This window comes from Serinus canaria, chromosome 9 (genome assembly GCF_022539315.1).
Source record: "Serinus canaria isolate serCan28SL12 chromosome 9, serCan2020, whole genome shotgun sequence".
NCBI lineage: Eukaryota > Metazoa > Chordata > Aves > Passeriformes > Fringillidae > Serinus > Serinus canaria.
The window spans coordinates 20,932,517-20,948,749 of NC_066323.1; the positions used below are offsets into that span (position 1 = coordinate 20,932,517).

At 58.7% G+C, this 16,233-nt stretch overlaps 1 protein-coding gene across 1 annotated transcript; it reads left to right on the forward strand.

Moving 5' to 3' along the window:
- Positions 1 to 2,275: 2,275 nt before the first annotated feature.
- On the forward strand, positions 2,276 to 14,569 carry ETV5 (ETS variant transcription factor 5). The gene is made up of 12 exons (XM_050978093.1): positions 2,276 to 2,663; positions 2,836 to 2,923; positions 3,047 to 3,094; positions 3,199 to 3,249; positions 8,048 to 8,177; positions 8,270 to 8,533; positions 10,066 to 10,325; positions 10,969 to 11,028; positions 11,343 to 11,411; positions 11,762 to 11,931; positions 12,564 to 12,665; positions 12,825 to 14,569. The coding sequence occupies exons 1-12, from the start codon at positions 2,619 to 2,621 to the stop codon at positions 13,044 to 13,046; spliced, it is 1,509 nt and encodes a 502-aa protein (XP_050834050.1). The 5' UTR covers positions 2,276 to 2,618; the 3' UTR covers positions 13,047 to 14,569.
- Positions 14,570 to 16,233: the final 1,664 nt, after the last annotated feature.

Here is a 16,233-nt window from a genome sequence, read left to right on the forward strand (position 1 = left end):
CTGCTCCTGGGCTGCATGGGGGTCATTCCTGGCCAGGTGTGGCTCTCTGGGGACTCAAAGAGACGGTGCCCACTCCAGGCTGCCGGGGCTGGAGGGGTGCAGGCAGCAGCGATGGAGTGGTGCTCAGTGGGAGCTGCATCCAGCTAAATTTGGAACCTGCAAAAAAAAATTCTATTTTTTTTTTTTTTTTCATCAGTGGGGTCTAAATTTAGCAGGCACCGGTCACCATCCCCCCCTGCCAGCCCTGGTTCTCCAGGGGTTTCAGCTCTTCCTGTGAGCTCCCACCCGCCTGTCCCACGGCTGTCACCTCTGCGTGTCCCCAGGGTGCTGAGCAGCCCCCAGCCAGAGCAGATCTGCAGCTGCCCTGGGCTCCCCGTTGTGCCCCCAGCTCTGCAGGGACCCCCTCATCCCCACTGCCCCCCGTGCTCCCCAGCCCGGGTTTTGCCACCTGCCCTCCCATGTGTCATCTGCTAATTTTACCTGCAGTGATTTCATCGGCTGCCTCTGTGCAGAGGGGAAGTGAGAGCCTGCAGAGCCCCCAGGAACGGGCTCTGAGCAGCAAGGACACCCCGTGCCCTCTGTGCTTCCTGTCCCCAGCAGCCCCCCCGTCATTCCAGCCAGGACACGATGGCACATGAGCTACCTGCCATGATCCCGGGGGGTGGAGGTGGCCCTGGGGGACTCTGGGAGCTCATTAGCAACCCAGCATCCACAGAGCAGCTCCTTCCAGCGCCCCGAAGACATGCTGGGCACCTCACCCAGGACACTGACAAGCCCATGACCTGAGCATTTCAAGCTGGCCAGGACATCTCTGTACTGACAGGCTTCCGAATCCCTGGGCAGCTTCCCAGGATCCGAGCAGAAGGTTCCTCTCCTTCCCAAGCTGAGATGTGCAGTGTGTAACCAAACACCTTGGTTTTGCCTCCTCCAGCAATAACTTCCCAGTCTCCCTCCACAGCAATGTGAGCCCTTTTATCCTGTGCAAACTGCTGGGTGCCCACGGCAGGTCTCACCCCCTTCTTACAGGTAGGGTAACTGAGGCACTTAGCAGGGAAATGCTGCAGTGGGGGACCTGGCAGGCACCCAGCAGCTCCATTCTGTCCTAAATTCATCCCCAAACCTCTGGGACGTTTGGTGTCCTTCAAGGGTGTGTGTCCACGAATCTGCTTGGAGGGATGCGTGGCTCCAAAGCCCTTGCAGGTGGGAACTATTTTTCCCGTGCCCCTTTTTAAAGGCAGCCGTGGCTGCAGGGCAAGGCTGCCAAAATCAGTACTCAGGCTTGACTTAGCCCTGGGCTCGAACGGATGCTGCCTTGCTCGTGTGGAACCACGTCCCAAGAAAGCAGAGAGGACCCTACGGCCTGTGAGGCCCGAGGTCCGTGCCAGCTGCGTGGCAGCTCCTTGGGCACGTTGTGCACGGACCCGCTCCTTCTCTCCTCGCCCCCCTGGACCCGGACCCGAAGGTTGTCCCCCCCGCAGTTCTCCCAGGCCGCCCGTGGAACCCCCAACCCCGCTGCTGCAAAGGGCCGCGGCCCCTTTAAATCCTGCGCTGCCCCGGCCCCACCCGTCAGTCTTTTCCCCCTTCTATTTTTTTATGAATGAAAAACGTTCCGGGCGGAGCCAGGTAAATCACCGCGCTCCCATTGGTCGCTTCCGCCCCCGCCCACTCAGCCGTTCTCAATGGTGCTCGGCGGAGCGGCGCGCGGGCGGGCGCGGGGCGACCCTGCAGCCAATCAGGTGGCGCGGGCGGCAGAGCAGCGGCACGCCATTGGCCGGCGCGGAGGGTAAACAAGCGGCGCGGGGCGGGGCGCGGCGGAGGCCGCTGGCTCGGGGGCTGCGGGCCGGCGCAGAGCGGCAGCGCGGTGCCCGGGCTCGGAGAGGCGCCGCTCCATCCCCGGCCCCGCTCCCGGCTCGTCCCGCTGCCGCTGAGGCTGCGGCGCCCCGGCCGGGTACGTGGGGGCCTGGCGGCGGGGCGCAGCGCGGCCGGGGCCCGGGCCCGGGCCCGGGGCGGGGGCGGTGTTTATGAATGGCGCGGGCCGCGCGGTGTGAATGGCGGGGTGCGCGCGCCAGCGGGCGCTCGAGCGCGCGCTCGGGGGAGAAGCGCGGGGGGGGGAGGGCGGAGTTTATGAATGGGGCGCGCGGGGTGGCGTGGGAACGAGCCCGGCTGCGGCGCGGCCCCGCAGCGGTGAGGGGCGGGGGAAGGGAAGGGAAGGGAAGGGAAGGGAAGGGAAGGGAAGGGAAGGGAAGGGAAGGGAAGGGAAGGGAAGGGAAGGGAAGGGAAGGGAAGGGAAGGGAAGGGGGGCGAGGCGAAGCGCGGCCCGCCCCGCTGCCTCCTCCCGCTCCCACGGCGCGTGATGTCACGGCCGTTTCTATAGAAATTAGGTGACATCACGAGCCGGGGGGCTGCGACCCGCCACGACAGGAGCGGGCCGGCTCCCCGGGGAGGCGTGGCGGCACCGAGCCAGCCCCGGGGGTGGCAGGGGCCAGGGTGTGACCCCTCCCCCTCCCCGTCCCCTCCAACCCCCAGCCGCGCACCTGCCGGAGCCCGGGCGGGACCCCCCTTCCCGGGCCGGCGTCGATGCTGAGCGGGCCGGGGGCACTGCCCGCTTCGCCCGCACCATGGACGGCTTCTACGACCAGCAGGTTCCCTTCATGGGCCCCGGGGTAAGTTTGCCCACCCTGATTTCCCGCTGACACACTGCTCCCCGACCTTGGGGGCACCCCATCCTCGAGTCACCCACTCCTCATCCTTGGGAGTGCCTCCCTCGTCCCTGGGGGCACCCCCAGCCTAGGGGGCTGCCACCCTGACGGGCAGCTGTCACCCTGTTCCTTGCAGAAGTCCTGCACAGAGGAGGGCCGAGGCCGGCCGGGGTCCGATAGGAAAAGGAAATTTTTGGAGACTGACCTGGCCCATGACTCGGAAGGTAGGCAGGGCTGGCCCCGTGAGACCACTTGCCTCGTGTTGGTTGTTTTAGAACTAATCTTGCAAATAATGGCAGTTTTATTTATTCTTCTGTGGAGCACATAAGTCTTTCACTCTGTTCCAGAGCTCTTCCAGGATCTCAGCCAGCTCCAAGAGGCCTGGCTAGCTGAAGGCAAGTCTTCACCTCCTCCTTTTGCCGTGTAAAATCTCTCTGCAAGCATCTTTTTGAGAACTGAAAACGCCATAAACCCACTTTTTTTTGTTTGTTTTTTTTAGCTCAGGTCCCCGATGACGAACAGTTTGTCCCAGATTTCCAGTCTGACAACTGTGAGTGATTGTTCCGGGGTTTTGTTCTCTGGGGGTAGACGTTTGGGTGCCTGTGCAAACATTTGCACTAGGTTTGGAGTTGCTTCCTTGGGAAAGCAGTTGTTCCTGGGGCTGAAACGTGAAATCATGGGCTTTAGGGAGAAAGCACGTGTGCTTTGGGTTCATCGAGATGCAGCGTGCAACGTCCTGCCTTTTGTTAATGGGGAGAACCGTGGCCAGATGCATGGAAATAGCTCTGAATGCTCTCTGGGCTCCTCTGAGGCGTGATGCTTGTTCCTAGTGAGCTGGATTCCCTTCTAAACCCTCCTTCTCCTTTTCAAGTGGAAGAGATAACCCGTGCTGGGCTGCTTGGTTAGCCACAATCTCTGCAGTTTCTAGAGCTTTTCCGAGTCCTGGCCCGGCGCTGTTGGCAGGAGCGGTGAAACTTGAGCCGCTTTAAGCAGCATTAATCACTGGCAAGCCAGCCTCTCTAAAAGCAGGCCAGTGAAAATGCAGTCCCTGGTGAATTGCATAAGAGCCAGAGTCGGTTCTGAGCCGTGCTGTGCTGCCAGAGAGGGTTGGTGGCAGAGGGCAGGGGCCGGGGAATGGCGCGTGGGGCTCGCACAGCTCCTGGGTCGGCCGGGGGGGAGAGCGGGGGCGGATTCAGGATGTTTGGAGTTGTTACCTGGCAAACACAAGTAGTGGCTTGGTGTCGGTGGCTGGGTTTTGCTGCTGAGCCAGGCAGCTAGGGAACTCGAAGGAAATCAAATTTAGCCTGCAGTCGAACAGATTTTTCATTCCAGCTCTGTCACAGCATGCAGCGGGGTATCTCCTCCGACAGCAAACGCCTGTTAATTATTGCTCTTTGGTTACTTTGGAGTGGGAAGCTTGCCATTGAGCCCGTCCAGACAGCCCGAGTTTTCAGATGTGTTTTTTTTTCCCCTGTCTCCCCTGAGATAAAAGGCGAGCCCGGAGTCAGAAACACAAGGGTCTGTTGACATCCCCAGCACAGCCCAGCAGCTCTTGCTCGGAGCAGCAGAAACTGCAGTGTGCGTGGGAGGGTGGCTCTTGAAGCTGAAGCTGTTTCCAGTGCCTTTTGGCAGTCTCTTTTTCCTTGTAACCTGAAGAGCTCAGAGAGGAGAGACAAACTTTTCTGGGTGATGCAGGAAAAAGGAGGAGAAGAAAAAAAAGGCGTTTATTTGGTCAAGACTCTTTAAATGTTCTGGTCTGCTCAGCCTGTGGACCTGGTGTTGAAACTATTTTGTCACTTGAAAGATTTGCCTGCGTGACTCCTGGCAGCAATAACCTCCTTTAACTTGCCTGGGGAGAGAAAGCAAAGGTCTGTCTTGCTGCTGCAGTGCTGGCTGTGCAGGGTCTTAGACTGAGGCAGAGGGGAATGGGAAGCCCAGCTCTTGCATCCCTGCACTAGAGAGAGTTTACAGAGCAGAGAAACTCCAGTTCTGAACCATGCAGAAAGGGAGAGGAGGATGGCTCTGGTGCAGCTGAGGTCTGCACCCAGCTTTCACTAGCAGGGACATGCTGCCTTCCTGGGCTGGCAGCCACAATGGAGTTCAGCATCCCTTGGCTTCTGAGGAAAGGTAGATCCCTCCTTAGTCCCTGTGGATGTTTGTGGACTCTGTTTCTGCAGTTGTGTGGCTCCATGCCTTTTCCCTGAGGAAACTGCTGCCCTCTTATCCTGAGCAAACCTCAGTCTTGTGCTCCATCTTGCATCCCCTGAGCCAAGCTTCCTTGGCACAGCAGCAAAAAGGGACAAACCAGGCTCAGTTTGGACCTCACTGCAATGGGGAATGTGCCATGTGGAGTCTTGGAGATGCTCAGAATCCTTCTTGCCTTGCTGAAACCCCCTCATAGCTGCCTGCAGCTCTTAATACCCGCTCTCTGTTCCCAATTCCATAGCCAAGATCCCTGGCAGACAGGGTCTTAAACCTTGGGCTTGGTAGCAAAGTAATATGGAGGGCAGTGGGTCGCTGTGCTGAGGAGGAAATCCCACAGTAAGGAAGGCAAGGCTGCTCCACATGAGGGATGCATTGTGCTTAGTGCCCTGGACTGGGTGGCAGGAGGCCAGATCCAGTGCTTGTAAGTTGCCCAGGGAAGTGGTGGATCCTTCCAGGGGAGCCAGGAGGCTGTGGTGACTCCAGAGAGCTCAGCATGCTGCACCCCTGGCTGGGCATGGCTGTGAGCTCACCAGCAGCCTGGTCCTGTGGCTGAGGGTGGACATACAGGGTTATGTCTCCACTGATTGTTTAAGTACCTGGGAAGTGATGGGATCATGCTGAGGAGATCAAGCACCACAAGAAGTGATTTTTTTTTTCCCAGGGAACCTGTGGCCTCCCTGTGCACGTGGCAACAACCACGGGCAGGGCACGGAGTTTCTTACACACCAGAATGAAAGAGGGAGGTTTATTTGTGAGGAAGAGTTGTTCAAACAAAGGAAAGCAGGATCCTGGCTTCTATTTCTGACTCCTCTCCTGGTGTGACCTTGGGTGTCTCCTGTAGTGCTGGGGGATGGAGGGGCAGGCGCAGAGCTCGGCTCCCAGGTGCCAGCTTGAGTGGGTGCCAGTGTCCCAGGGCTGGAAGTGGTGGCTTGGTTTGCTCTCTGAGCTTAGTCTCATGGAGGTCCAGTCTTGCAGATGGGTGGGAATAACCTGTCCTGCCCTCCATCAAGGGGTTCACTGGGAATTCAAGGCCTCGAGCGGCTCTGTGGTGTCACCCTGTTCCATGGGAGATGGCTGATGGTTGGCACTAGGGGCATTTCCAGTTCCTCTGCTTGTATGGCACTGGGAGGGTTTGCCTGAGCCTCCCCTACCTCTCCTCCTGGCTGGGCACAGCTGTGGCACTGTGGCTGGTGCCTTGCCCACCCTCCCCAGGGCCCTTCCACCTCCAGAGGGGCAGCCAGGCACCCTCGGGTGTTCTCACTGCTGCCGTGGCTCAGCCTTGGTGTGGACCTGCTGACACATCTGCTCCAGCCCTCTGTAGAGTTGAGCTGCTCCCTCTGAGTACTTTTCTATATTTTTTTAGCTTTTAATTATAGTGCCCAGGGCAGGACCGGAAAGGGTAAAAGCGCTTGTGCACCCGGCGTTCCTTTGAGGTGTGGGGTGCTGGGGCAGGGCAGCTCCTCCCACCCGGCTGCTGGGACCCAAACCCAGTGCCTTCCCCCCAAAATCTGCCCCTGAGTGCCCCCAGGCTCCTCCAGAGCCTCGCTGGCCGTGAGCTTGGCCCGGGAGCCCGTCGTGCTGAGCAGCGCCGGCCGGCCCCGCGCTGTTTGTGTAAGGAATCCAAACGTTGCACAGAGCCCCGGCTCGGACAGCTGGTCTCTGTTAGGATCTTAAGGCTCATTTCCCTTTTTTTTTGAATGGCAGTGCTAAGCTCTGGGGAAATTTTTCCTTTCTTTTTTTTTTTTTTTTTTTTTTTTTTTTTTTCTCCTTTCCCCTCCCTCAGCCACATGAATGGAGCGCTGCGAAGTGTTTGTGAATGGAGGGTGGTGCCTGCTCGGGGACTGGAGGCTTTTTTTTTTCCCTTTTTTTTTTTTTTTTTTTTTTTTTTTTTTTCAATGAATAACCAGACCCCATTGTACGGCTGGCGGAAAAACAACTCGCTCCAACAACACGGAGCCTGTTTGGGAGAGCCATGCCTGCGATAGGCAGCTGGAGCCCTTCCAAAGCCAGTTCCCCTTTGCTTTCCCATGGCTCACGGGGTGCCTGCGCTTTGCTGGCCCCCTTTTTAAGGCTGGAAGTGCTGAGAGTGGCAAAAGCTCGCTGGGGAGGGGGGAAGGAGGAGTGGGATAAATCCGGCTTGGGTGGAAGGCGTGTGGGGGGCTGTGCTGGCTCAGCGCTGGGCTTTGTGTTTCAAATCCTTCTCGGGGAGGGGTGGTGGGGGGGTTTATGCCCTTGGTACCAGCTGTATTGAGGCCTTTTGAGGGGGGGATGGGTAGAAAGGGGAGTCAGCAGCTCTTTAAAGGTTTTGACAAATTAGGGGAGCAGCTAATTACCTGGCAAGCTGTGAACAGTTGTCCTGGAGCTATTTGCTCCTCTCCAGTGTAGCTGGGCTGTGTTTAGGCTTCACATGAAGCTAATACTCCACTTCCGATTAGTCTTGGCTCTCCTCTGAGGCACTATTTAGGTACAGAGCTCTGAGGCGCTTTCCCTTTCCTAGGGCGCCTGCTTTTAGAAATTAATTAGCTTAAGCGTATATTACTCAGTTTATAATTATATATATAGCAAGCGAGCTTGGGAGTGGGTGGAGAGGATTTGGCTTTAATGGGATGTTTGTCACTTGAGCTCATACAATTGTGGGACCCCAGGACTAGATCCCATTGGACCACCTCGGCTGTGGGAAGGTGGATCCCACTTAGAAAAGCTCTGCGAGTGGGAATGCCCTGTGAGGGCGAGTGGGTTGGTGTTTGTGGGGCCCTGGAGTTCCAGTCTGTCACTCCTTGCTTGCTCTGTGTCTCGGGGAGGCAGCCCCTGCCTGTGGTGCCTGGGCCCTGCTCCACTCCCTGAGGGGCTGGTGACAGCACGTGTGGAGCTGCCTCACAGCCCTTGTGGCAATTCCCCTTCTGAGAACAATGTCCAGGGCTGCTGTGACTGTCCCAGCTCTGCCCTCCCCTGCCACCATGGCTCACTTCTCAGCCAGTGCTGGGGTCTGGCAGGGCACAGCATCACCCCGGCTCAGCTGCTGAGTGCTCCCAGGGCAAAATCAGCCCCTTATCCCCAAGCACAGAGCCGATGCTTGCAGGGGTGATGCCCCCATCGCCCTCTCCCCTGTGGGTGAGCCTGTGTCCTCCTCGGTGTCCCCGCAGTGGTCCTGCACGCCCCACCTCCGGCCAAGATCAAGCGGGAGCTGCCCAGCCCATCCTCGGAGCTGTCCTCCTGCAGCCACGAGCAGGCTCTCTGCGCCGGCTATGGGGACAAGTGCCTCTACAACTGCTGGTAGGTAGCCCGGCCACACCGCTGCCCGCAGAGCCCCCGGGGACCCTGTGCCACGGTGTCACCATCAACCCCCGGCCCCTCTCCCTTGGCAGTGCCTACGACAGGAAACCCCCCGCCGGGTTCAAGCCATTAACGCCGCCCGCCACGCCGGTGTCCCCCGCGCAGCCCGGGCCGGCGCTGCCCCCGCCGCCCCCGCCGGGCCCCGCCGGGCCAGCGGCCGCTCACGGGGCCGCCCCGGCCCCCCAGGCACTGCAGGAGCAGCGGCAGCAGCCGCCCTTCGCCGTGCCGAGGCCGCCGCACCCGCCCATCCACATGCCAAAGATGATGTCTGAGAACCAATTCCCCGCAGAGCACAGGTAAGCCAGGCAGCCCCCGGTGGCCACAGGAATGCTCCGGGGCTTTGTGGGCACTCTTGGGTGGGTCGGTGGTCCCAAAGCCTGGGGGAGAAAGGCACAAACATTTCTTTTTGTCCCCATGCTGTGGGTGCAGTTGGTGGGACAAATGTTGTCGGCTGTGGTCCCATGTGGCAAAACTTACCACTTCCCACCGGGATCTTGTGTCTCTTTCTCCTGCTCCTTTCAGTCCCTGAACATTGGGCAGAGCCTTTGCCTCCCTCTTGGGAAAGGCAGGGGAGGCAGAGGCTGACTCCTGCATCCACCCCAGTTCCAGCAGGTGCTGGTCCTGAGTCAGGGCTCTGCTCTCCTCATTCCCACCCGCTGCGGCCCTGCCTCCCGAGCCCTGCTGGGCTGTGGAGCTGTGCCCATCTCTGTCCTGCCCGTGTGCACCCCGGGCTGGGGGTGGTGCAGAGCTGCCCATGCACTGCATGGCATCACCATGATTTTGTAGGCTGTGGTGGGAGACCCCTGTTCCTCCTTCCTCTCCAGGCTGTGGCTTCAGTCCCCATCACTCCCACGTCCCTGGAGGCTCTGCCAGTCCCTTCCCTCACCCTGGGTTTGCTCCTCTGGGTACTCTCAGTAGGTAGCTTGTGCCTTCTGGATGTCCTTTGCTGTGACAGCCACCGTGTCACCCCCGTGGGCATGGGACAAGATGTGGCAGCCTGGCCAAGGCCATGCAGTGGGGCCAGGGAAGCCCTTGGAATGTGCCCACAGCAGGCAAGCATCCCTGCCCAGCAAAGCTCCGAGTGACCTTCAGGCCGTGCAGGGGGCTGGCTGCGACCCCTTGGGAAGCACCGTGCCAGCACGGGGCTTGGGTTTCATTCAGGAAGGGCAGAGGGACATGGCTCGGAAATGGAGTAATCCCAGCCCGGCAGCTGGGAGGGCTCGGGTTACAAAGGCAAATGGCGCGAGGCCGGCTGAGAGGAGCCGGCACGGAGATCCAAGATCACCTTTCAAGGTGCCGGAGGAGGACGAGGGGATGTGGCAGCACCCCCTCGGGATGGTCCCTCGGCCATCACCACCGGCAGAGACCGTGCTCTCGGAGCGGCGGTGGCAGCACCACGGAGCCCAAAATAGTGCTCCCTGCTGTCGAGTTCAAGGTTTAATCCCAGCTGCGCGGGCGGATTAGCAGCCGGCTGGAGCTGCGGAGTGGATTTGGCTTTGCGTAAGCGCCCACCCATGCTCAGCATCCCTGGCCCCTGCCCCCCCACTCTGGGCACAGATTTTACTGCTTTACAGAGATATCAGGGGGGTGGTTTTTTGGTCCTTTTCTCATTCCTTTCCAGACACCTGAAGGCCAGAGCGCTTTGCTGTGGTGGCCCATGTGTTATCCTGCTGTTCCATCTTGGGGTCCCCAGTGCTTAGAGGGGCACAGAGCTTCTCAGCACCCCGTGGGATGAGCCCCTGTGGTGGCTGTGCTTCTGAGCATCCATCCCAGCCTGCTGTGGGAGCTGACCCCCACTCCTCAGTAATGCCACGTCCTTCCCCCCCAGGTTTCAGAGGCAGCTGTCGGAGCCATGCCACCCCTTCCCGCCGCAGGCCGGGGTCCCCGGGGACGGCCGCCCCCTCTACCACCGGCAGCTGTCGGAGCCCCTGGGCCCTGCTGCCCCCCGCCCCCCTCAGGGATTCAAGCAGGAGTACCACGACCCTCTCTACGAGCACGGCGGCCCTGGCCTGCCCGGGCCCCCTGGGCACAGCTTCCAGCCCCCCATGGGCATCAAGCAGGAGCCCCGGGACTACTGCATTGACTCAGGTGAGCCAGGGGAAAGCCAGGGTGGGCTCACAGCAGTGACACTCCAGGGAGCAGAGCATCTCTGCCATCAGAGTGGCAGGGGCAGGGTTGAGCCTCATGCAGTGGAGCTCCTGTGGTGCTTTGCCTTTTTCTTTCCTCCTTTCCCAAAGCCAGGGGATACAGCAGGATTTCACCTGATGCCAGTGGTGTGGTCAGGGCTGTAGCCACGGGCTGGGGTGCCCCACAGCGCCTGGTGGGTCCCCCCTTGGCTCTGGCCTAGGGCCAGCTGTGATTGCTGGCTGCTGGACCCTACCAGCATCACGGAAAAATCCTCTAATCGCCTTAGGACCTAAAAATACCCCAACCTCGGGATGGAGGGTGGCACAGCCAAGCAGATGGTAGGGGAGGTGCAGCAGTGCCTCCCTTCATGTAGGGCTTGTGAAAACTCCAGCTGCTCCAGTCTAAATTCCAGTGCCACCCCAAATCATACTGGGTTTCTTTTCCCCCATGCTGAGGGTGGATGTAGTAGACCAGGGAGCATGGGGAGGGGGGAAAGGTTCCCAGACTTCACTGCAGGACATGCTTGAGGTAGAGAACATGCTGCCAAATCCATGGGGGCACCCACAGGGTTTACAGCCCTAATGTCATTCCATTTCTCCCTCAGAAGTGCCTAACTGCCAGTCCTCGTACCTACGGGGGAATGTCTTCCCCAACAGCCATGACGGTGAGTGACTCCCCCACTGTGCCCCTCTCCTGGCCCCATCCCATCCCTTCCTTGTGGCCAGCAGCCCCTGTGAGTGCCCTGTGAGGGCACAGCAGCACCGTGGAATCTGGGATAATGCACAGCTGCCAGTTGGGTTTGGGAGCAGTGAGGGGGGCAGAGCTGCACAGCACTCAGCCACTGAAGTAACTGGGAATAGGTCTGCTCCTGGAGCTGTGGATGGGGTCCTGAGCTGGATTCAGCCAAGGCAGGCGTTTTTGGGGTCCAGCCAGGGTAGTGGAGGGGCCCTCTGCTCACCAAGGGTCTTTTCCCCACAGGATTTTCATACGAAAAGGACACACGATTGTATTTTGATGACACATGCGTGGTACCCGAGAGGCTGGAGGGTAAGAATCTGGCCCCAGAGGAGGCCTGCAGGGGGACTGGGGCTCGTGGAGGAGGATGTGGGGGCGCTGGGATCTGCAGTGCCTGGCTTATAAAGCCAAGCAGTGTTGGCACAGTGCTCTGAGAGCTGCTGAGCATCATCCCACGTGGCAACTTGGCATCACTGCCGTGCTCCATCTCTGCCACTGACACCTACCTGCCTGCAGCACCATCCCCAGCACCTCTCCCACCCCATGGCCTCATCCTGCTCAGGTGTCTCAGCACAGGGATGACCTGTGTTGCTGTACATGTCTCCTGCTGGTGGCACAGCCTGGGAGAGGGGCTGTTTGACCATGTGTCTTTTTGTGAGCAGGTAAAGTGAAGCAGGAGCCCACCCTGTACCGTGAGGGCCCTCCCTACCAGCGGCGTGGCTCCCTGCAGCTCTGGCAGTTCCTGGTCACCCTCCTGGATGACCCTGCCAACGCCCACTTCATCGCCTGGACCGGCCGGGGCATGGAGTTCAAGCTGATCGAGCCTGAGGAGGTAGGAGGGGTCCTGCCCTGGAGCTGGGGAGTGCCTGTGGGAATGCAGGAGTGGATCCTTCCTTTAGCACCTTCCAGTGCCTCTAGGCATGGCACGTGCTGGCTCCCAAAGCTGGCAGTGCCCTCCAGCCATGGTGGTGTTGCCTCCGTGCTGTGCCTCGCTGAGTTCCGCTGCTCTGCCACAGCTCCCTCCTTCCCAAGCTGCTCCCATCCTTTGCCCTGGGTTTCCAGCAGCAGCTCCATGCTGGAACCACGCGGCTCCACGGGAGGGTGACACAGAGGAAGGAGCTGTTTGGGGAGTAATTGAGAGCAGCTGTAGGCAGCACCGAGCTGCGCATTGTGGGTAATTACCCATAATATCTCTTGCGCCATGCATGGAAATTGTGGTATTTTGAAGCAGCTCTTTTGGCAGGCTCTGCCTAATGAAATGACTTTTGATTTGGCCCCTGATCTGGCGGTGGCTGTGTGGTCACAGACCGAGCATTTATCATGGCAGGCGGGGAACCACTCCCAGACCACGGTGACACCTTCGCCTCAGCCCCCTCAAACCAGCCTCTAGCCTGCATTTCAGTTGTGATTCCCTCTGAGGATCCCTGGCTGGAGCCCTGATGGCTGCCCCCTCTCTCCCCACAGGTAGCACGGCGCTGGGGCATCCAGAAGAACCGACCAGCCATGAACTACGACAAGCTCAGCCGCTCCCTGCGCTACTACTACGAGAAGGGCATCATGCAGAAGGTGAGGTCACAGCAGGGTGTGGCCCCTGCTGTCCCCTGCTGTCCCCTGCTGTCCCAGGGTGCAGCAGCAGAGGGATTAGGCCTGATGTGAGGTGTGTGGTGCTCCCCCAGGGCAGGGAAATGCTCAGGGCACCCCTCACCCCCTCCCTCCTCCCCGCAGGTTGCCGGCGAGCGGTACGTCTATAAATTCGTCTGTGACCCCGACGCCCTCTTTTCCATGGCCTATCCCGACAACCAGCGCCCTTTCCTGAAGACAGAGCCGGACTGCCCGGTGCCAGAGGAGGAGACGGTGCCCCTGACACACTTTGAGGACAGCCCTGCGTTCCTCCTGGAGATGGATCCCTGCGGCAGCCTTCCCTACGCGGAGGGCTTCGCCTACTGACTCGGCCGGCTGGCAGAGCCATTGGCACTAGCGCATGCACCTGGGGCAAACGCGGTTTTCTAAAGAATATTTTTGGCTGTCCATAAGAGGGAAAAAAAAAACAAAACCAAACCCCAACGACAAAACAGCATGGGTGCACACACAAATTCGAGGAATTTAAAACGCCCCACGTGTGTCGCCGCCGAATTCCCACCCTTCCTTTCCAAGGGCTAGTGCACAGGACTGCCCGTGGCTGGCACCTCCTGCCGTGCATCAGTGTGATGTCTTGGGGCGCCGGGAGCCTAAAGTTGCAGTCTCTTCTTCCCCAGGCCCTGGCTCTGGCCGTGCCCCAGGGCTGGGCTGCGTGGCTGCCGAGCCAATTGTCACGACAATCTGCTTTGCATCGAGCACAATCCGCGTAGCTGCCTTGTGTGGTGGAAAGGGCTTTGATTTGCACAGAGAGGAGGGATGCGGGGGGGCCGCCCGGGCCAGCGCCCCGGGGCTGATGTGCGCAGCATCCTACCCCAACCCCGAGGAGCCTTCTGCCTTCTTCCTGAGCCCCCTCCCCATATAACCTCCTGTTGTTCCCATAGAACCTCCTGCATCCTCTCCGTGCCCTTGATCCTCCCCAGCTCTGGCTGTGGGCCATGGGTTGCATTTTGGGGGAGGAGACCCTGACACTAACTTCCTCTTTGGTTGTTTTTGGTTTTTTTTTCGGGATGTTTTAGGAAAATACTAAAGGTTTCTAAACTGATTTTTGTAGATTTTTTGTATTTTAAGGCAAAGCTATTTTTTGCAGCTCGGCTGCTGTCCCTGGAGCGCCCCTGGGGACACCCCCGTGGCTTTCCAGGTGGCAGGGGAAGCCCTCGATGCCCGTGGCTTCCTGGGATGGCTGCCGAAGGATCTGGTCCACTCCATTTCACTGCTCCAGTCCTCTTTCCCAGGGGAGCCAGGCCTGAATCCCAATACTGGCTCAGCTACGCTCCCCCCGCTCGGCATGGCCTCGGAGCTGGGCTGTAAGGCTGAGGTGGGCAGGGATGGGGGGTCCCCCACCCCCCTTCCTCAATACCCCACCTCTCTCCAGCTCCCCCCACCCCTCGCTGCACCTCTTAACACTCCTCCACCACTCATTTATCCATACCTGCCTACCCTGCAGCAGGCTACATGTTTTGTTGTAAATGCTGTATAGGAATTTTTTCTCTTCTTTAGTTAGCTTTGGTTGGAATTTTTGTTTGGTTTTGGTTTTTTTTTTGTCTGATTTTTTTTTTTTTTTTTTTTTTTTTTTTTTTTTTTTTTTTTTTTGGAAGTATGAAGATTAACTCTACAATGACTTGGTTGCTCTCCCCATGGGGAGCATTTGGTTTTGGGAACCCCACCTTGGGGACAGGTTTTTAACCATTTGCTCGGTGTGGCAGGTCTGCAGTGCAGAAGGAGTTAATCTGAGGACTGATTTGAAATATCTTTATTCAAGCAGGGCTATGTATCTCCTGCAAAGCTGCATTACATTCTGTACTGTGTACAATAAAGGATCTTGCTTCCTGTTCCTCCCTGGCTGCCTGGGCTCCTGCTTTGCCTGGGCTGGGAGGAGCCCCTGGATGTGCTTAGGGGGTCTGTAGTGGTCCAGGCTACATCCCAGCATTTGGGGCTGCAGCATGGTGTGTCTGGAGCTGGGACTAAGTCACCAGGGCTGCTCTTTCCCCAGCCCCCCTGCCCCCTCCCCAGTTCTGGATTTGTTGCTCCTGGGTGTGGATGGTGCCATGGCTTTCACAAAGCCACATCCCATGAGAGGATACCTTTGGAACGGGAGTGGATTCTGCCCAGTAGGTGCAATTTTATATTTCCTCTTCCCAGGGTTTCTCAGTGAGTCCTTCACTCCCCTGGAAATTCAAGCACCTGACATCAAGCAGGGCTAAAGCTGGTGGGGACTTCTCAGGACAGCCCCTCCACGAGCTCCTGGCACTGGTCCCCCATTGTCTCCATTTCTAGGCTGGAAAAAATTCAGGGTTTGCAGAAAGGTGAAGGAGGTGGGTGAAGGACAAGGGCTGTTCTGAGAGGACTTGATTTAGATGGAGGGTCTGTGTTTCTCCTGACAGGCTGGAGAAAAATTTAAACACCCCAGAACTCCCACTGCCATTGGCCTCAGTTTTAGCAGGGCTGAGCCTGGGTGTCCATGGGCTCCCAGCCCACCCTGTGCTGAGGGCTGCTGTGATGCTGCTGGAGCTACCCTGACATGTTTCCTCTTCCAGCTTATTTTCACTGCCCAGGCAAACCCCCTCCCTGGATGTGGCAGGGGAGAGATGAAAGGGCCTTGTGTGTCATGATGCTTTTTACACACCCACCCCAGCTCGCCTGCATCCACTGCTGGCTGCCAGCCACGTTGCTAATGGGTCCTTAAGCTGCTCTTCCATCATGCCTGAAGTATTAAGCTGCATGGGGAAGTGTAGCTGTCTCCCAGCCCAGGCTCTAAAACATCCAGCAAAACCAATTCCTCTGGCATGAAGCCTTCAAGGAGCTAAATCAGCTGTTTAGCCTCAGGAGATATCTTACACTCCCAACCCATTCCATCTTTATTTGCCACAGAGTTCTGTCCTCTGCCCAAGACTGCAAAACCCAGGTGATCTGAGCTGCAGACAGTGCCTGGTAATCCCACCTCCGTGGAGATTTCAGCAGGCTGAGTCCTGGGGCTCAGGATGGAGCCAGGGGAAATCGGGGCCACCGGCAGCGCGGCCGGCGGGCAGATGGCCGAGGGGGCAAAGACCTGGGACCAACTGGGGATGGTGAGGATGAGGATGAGCAGATAAGGCAAAGCCTTTCAAAGCCTTCATCAAGCATCTTGGCACACCACAACCCTGACCCTGGCCCTGCCAATCTTGCTGTGGGCAGAGCTGGGGCTCCGAGGGCATCTCTGATGCTGCTCTTACCAAAGGGAGAAGTTGGGAAGAGGGGTTTTTCTGTTCCAGTTTTCAGTGTGGGACAAAAAGGTTCAGGCCCCAAAGGCTTTGATACCTCACTGCCTTTTTTTACTTAGGACACCAAGAATTTTCCCCTCATTTGATCCTGCTGTGTGTCACCCCTCCCTGTCCTCATGCTCCAGAGGGGATGGAGCTGCCCTGGGTGTCTGGTCCCACTTGTCCCCACCATGAAGCTGAGGGACAAGCCAGAGCTGTTCAGTGTCCTGCCTGCAGCCTCCCAGGGATGGGGGCAAGAG

Excerpts from the sequence above, each read along its gene's own strand:
- ETV5 (XM_050978093.1), top strand. The coding sequence starts at position 2,619 with ATGGACGGCTTCTACGACCAGCAGGTTCCCTTCATGGGCCCCGGG. Across the intron at positions 8,178-8,269 it reads AAGTGCCTCTACAACTGCTG|TGCCTACGACAGGAAACCCC; the intron begins GTAGGTAGCCCG and ends CTCCCTTGGCAG. Across the intron at positions 10,326-10,968 it reads GGACTACTGCATTGACTCAG|AAGTGCCTAACTGCCAGTCC; the intron begins GTGAGCCAGGGG and ends TTTCTCCCTCAG.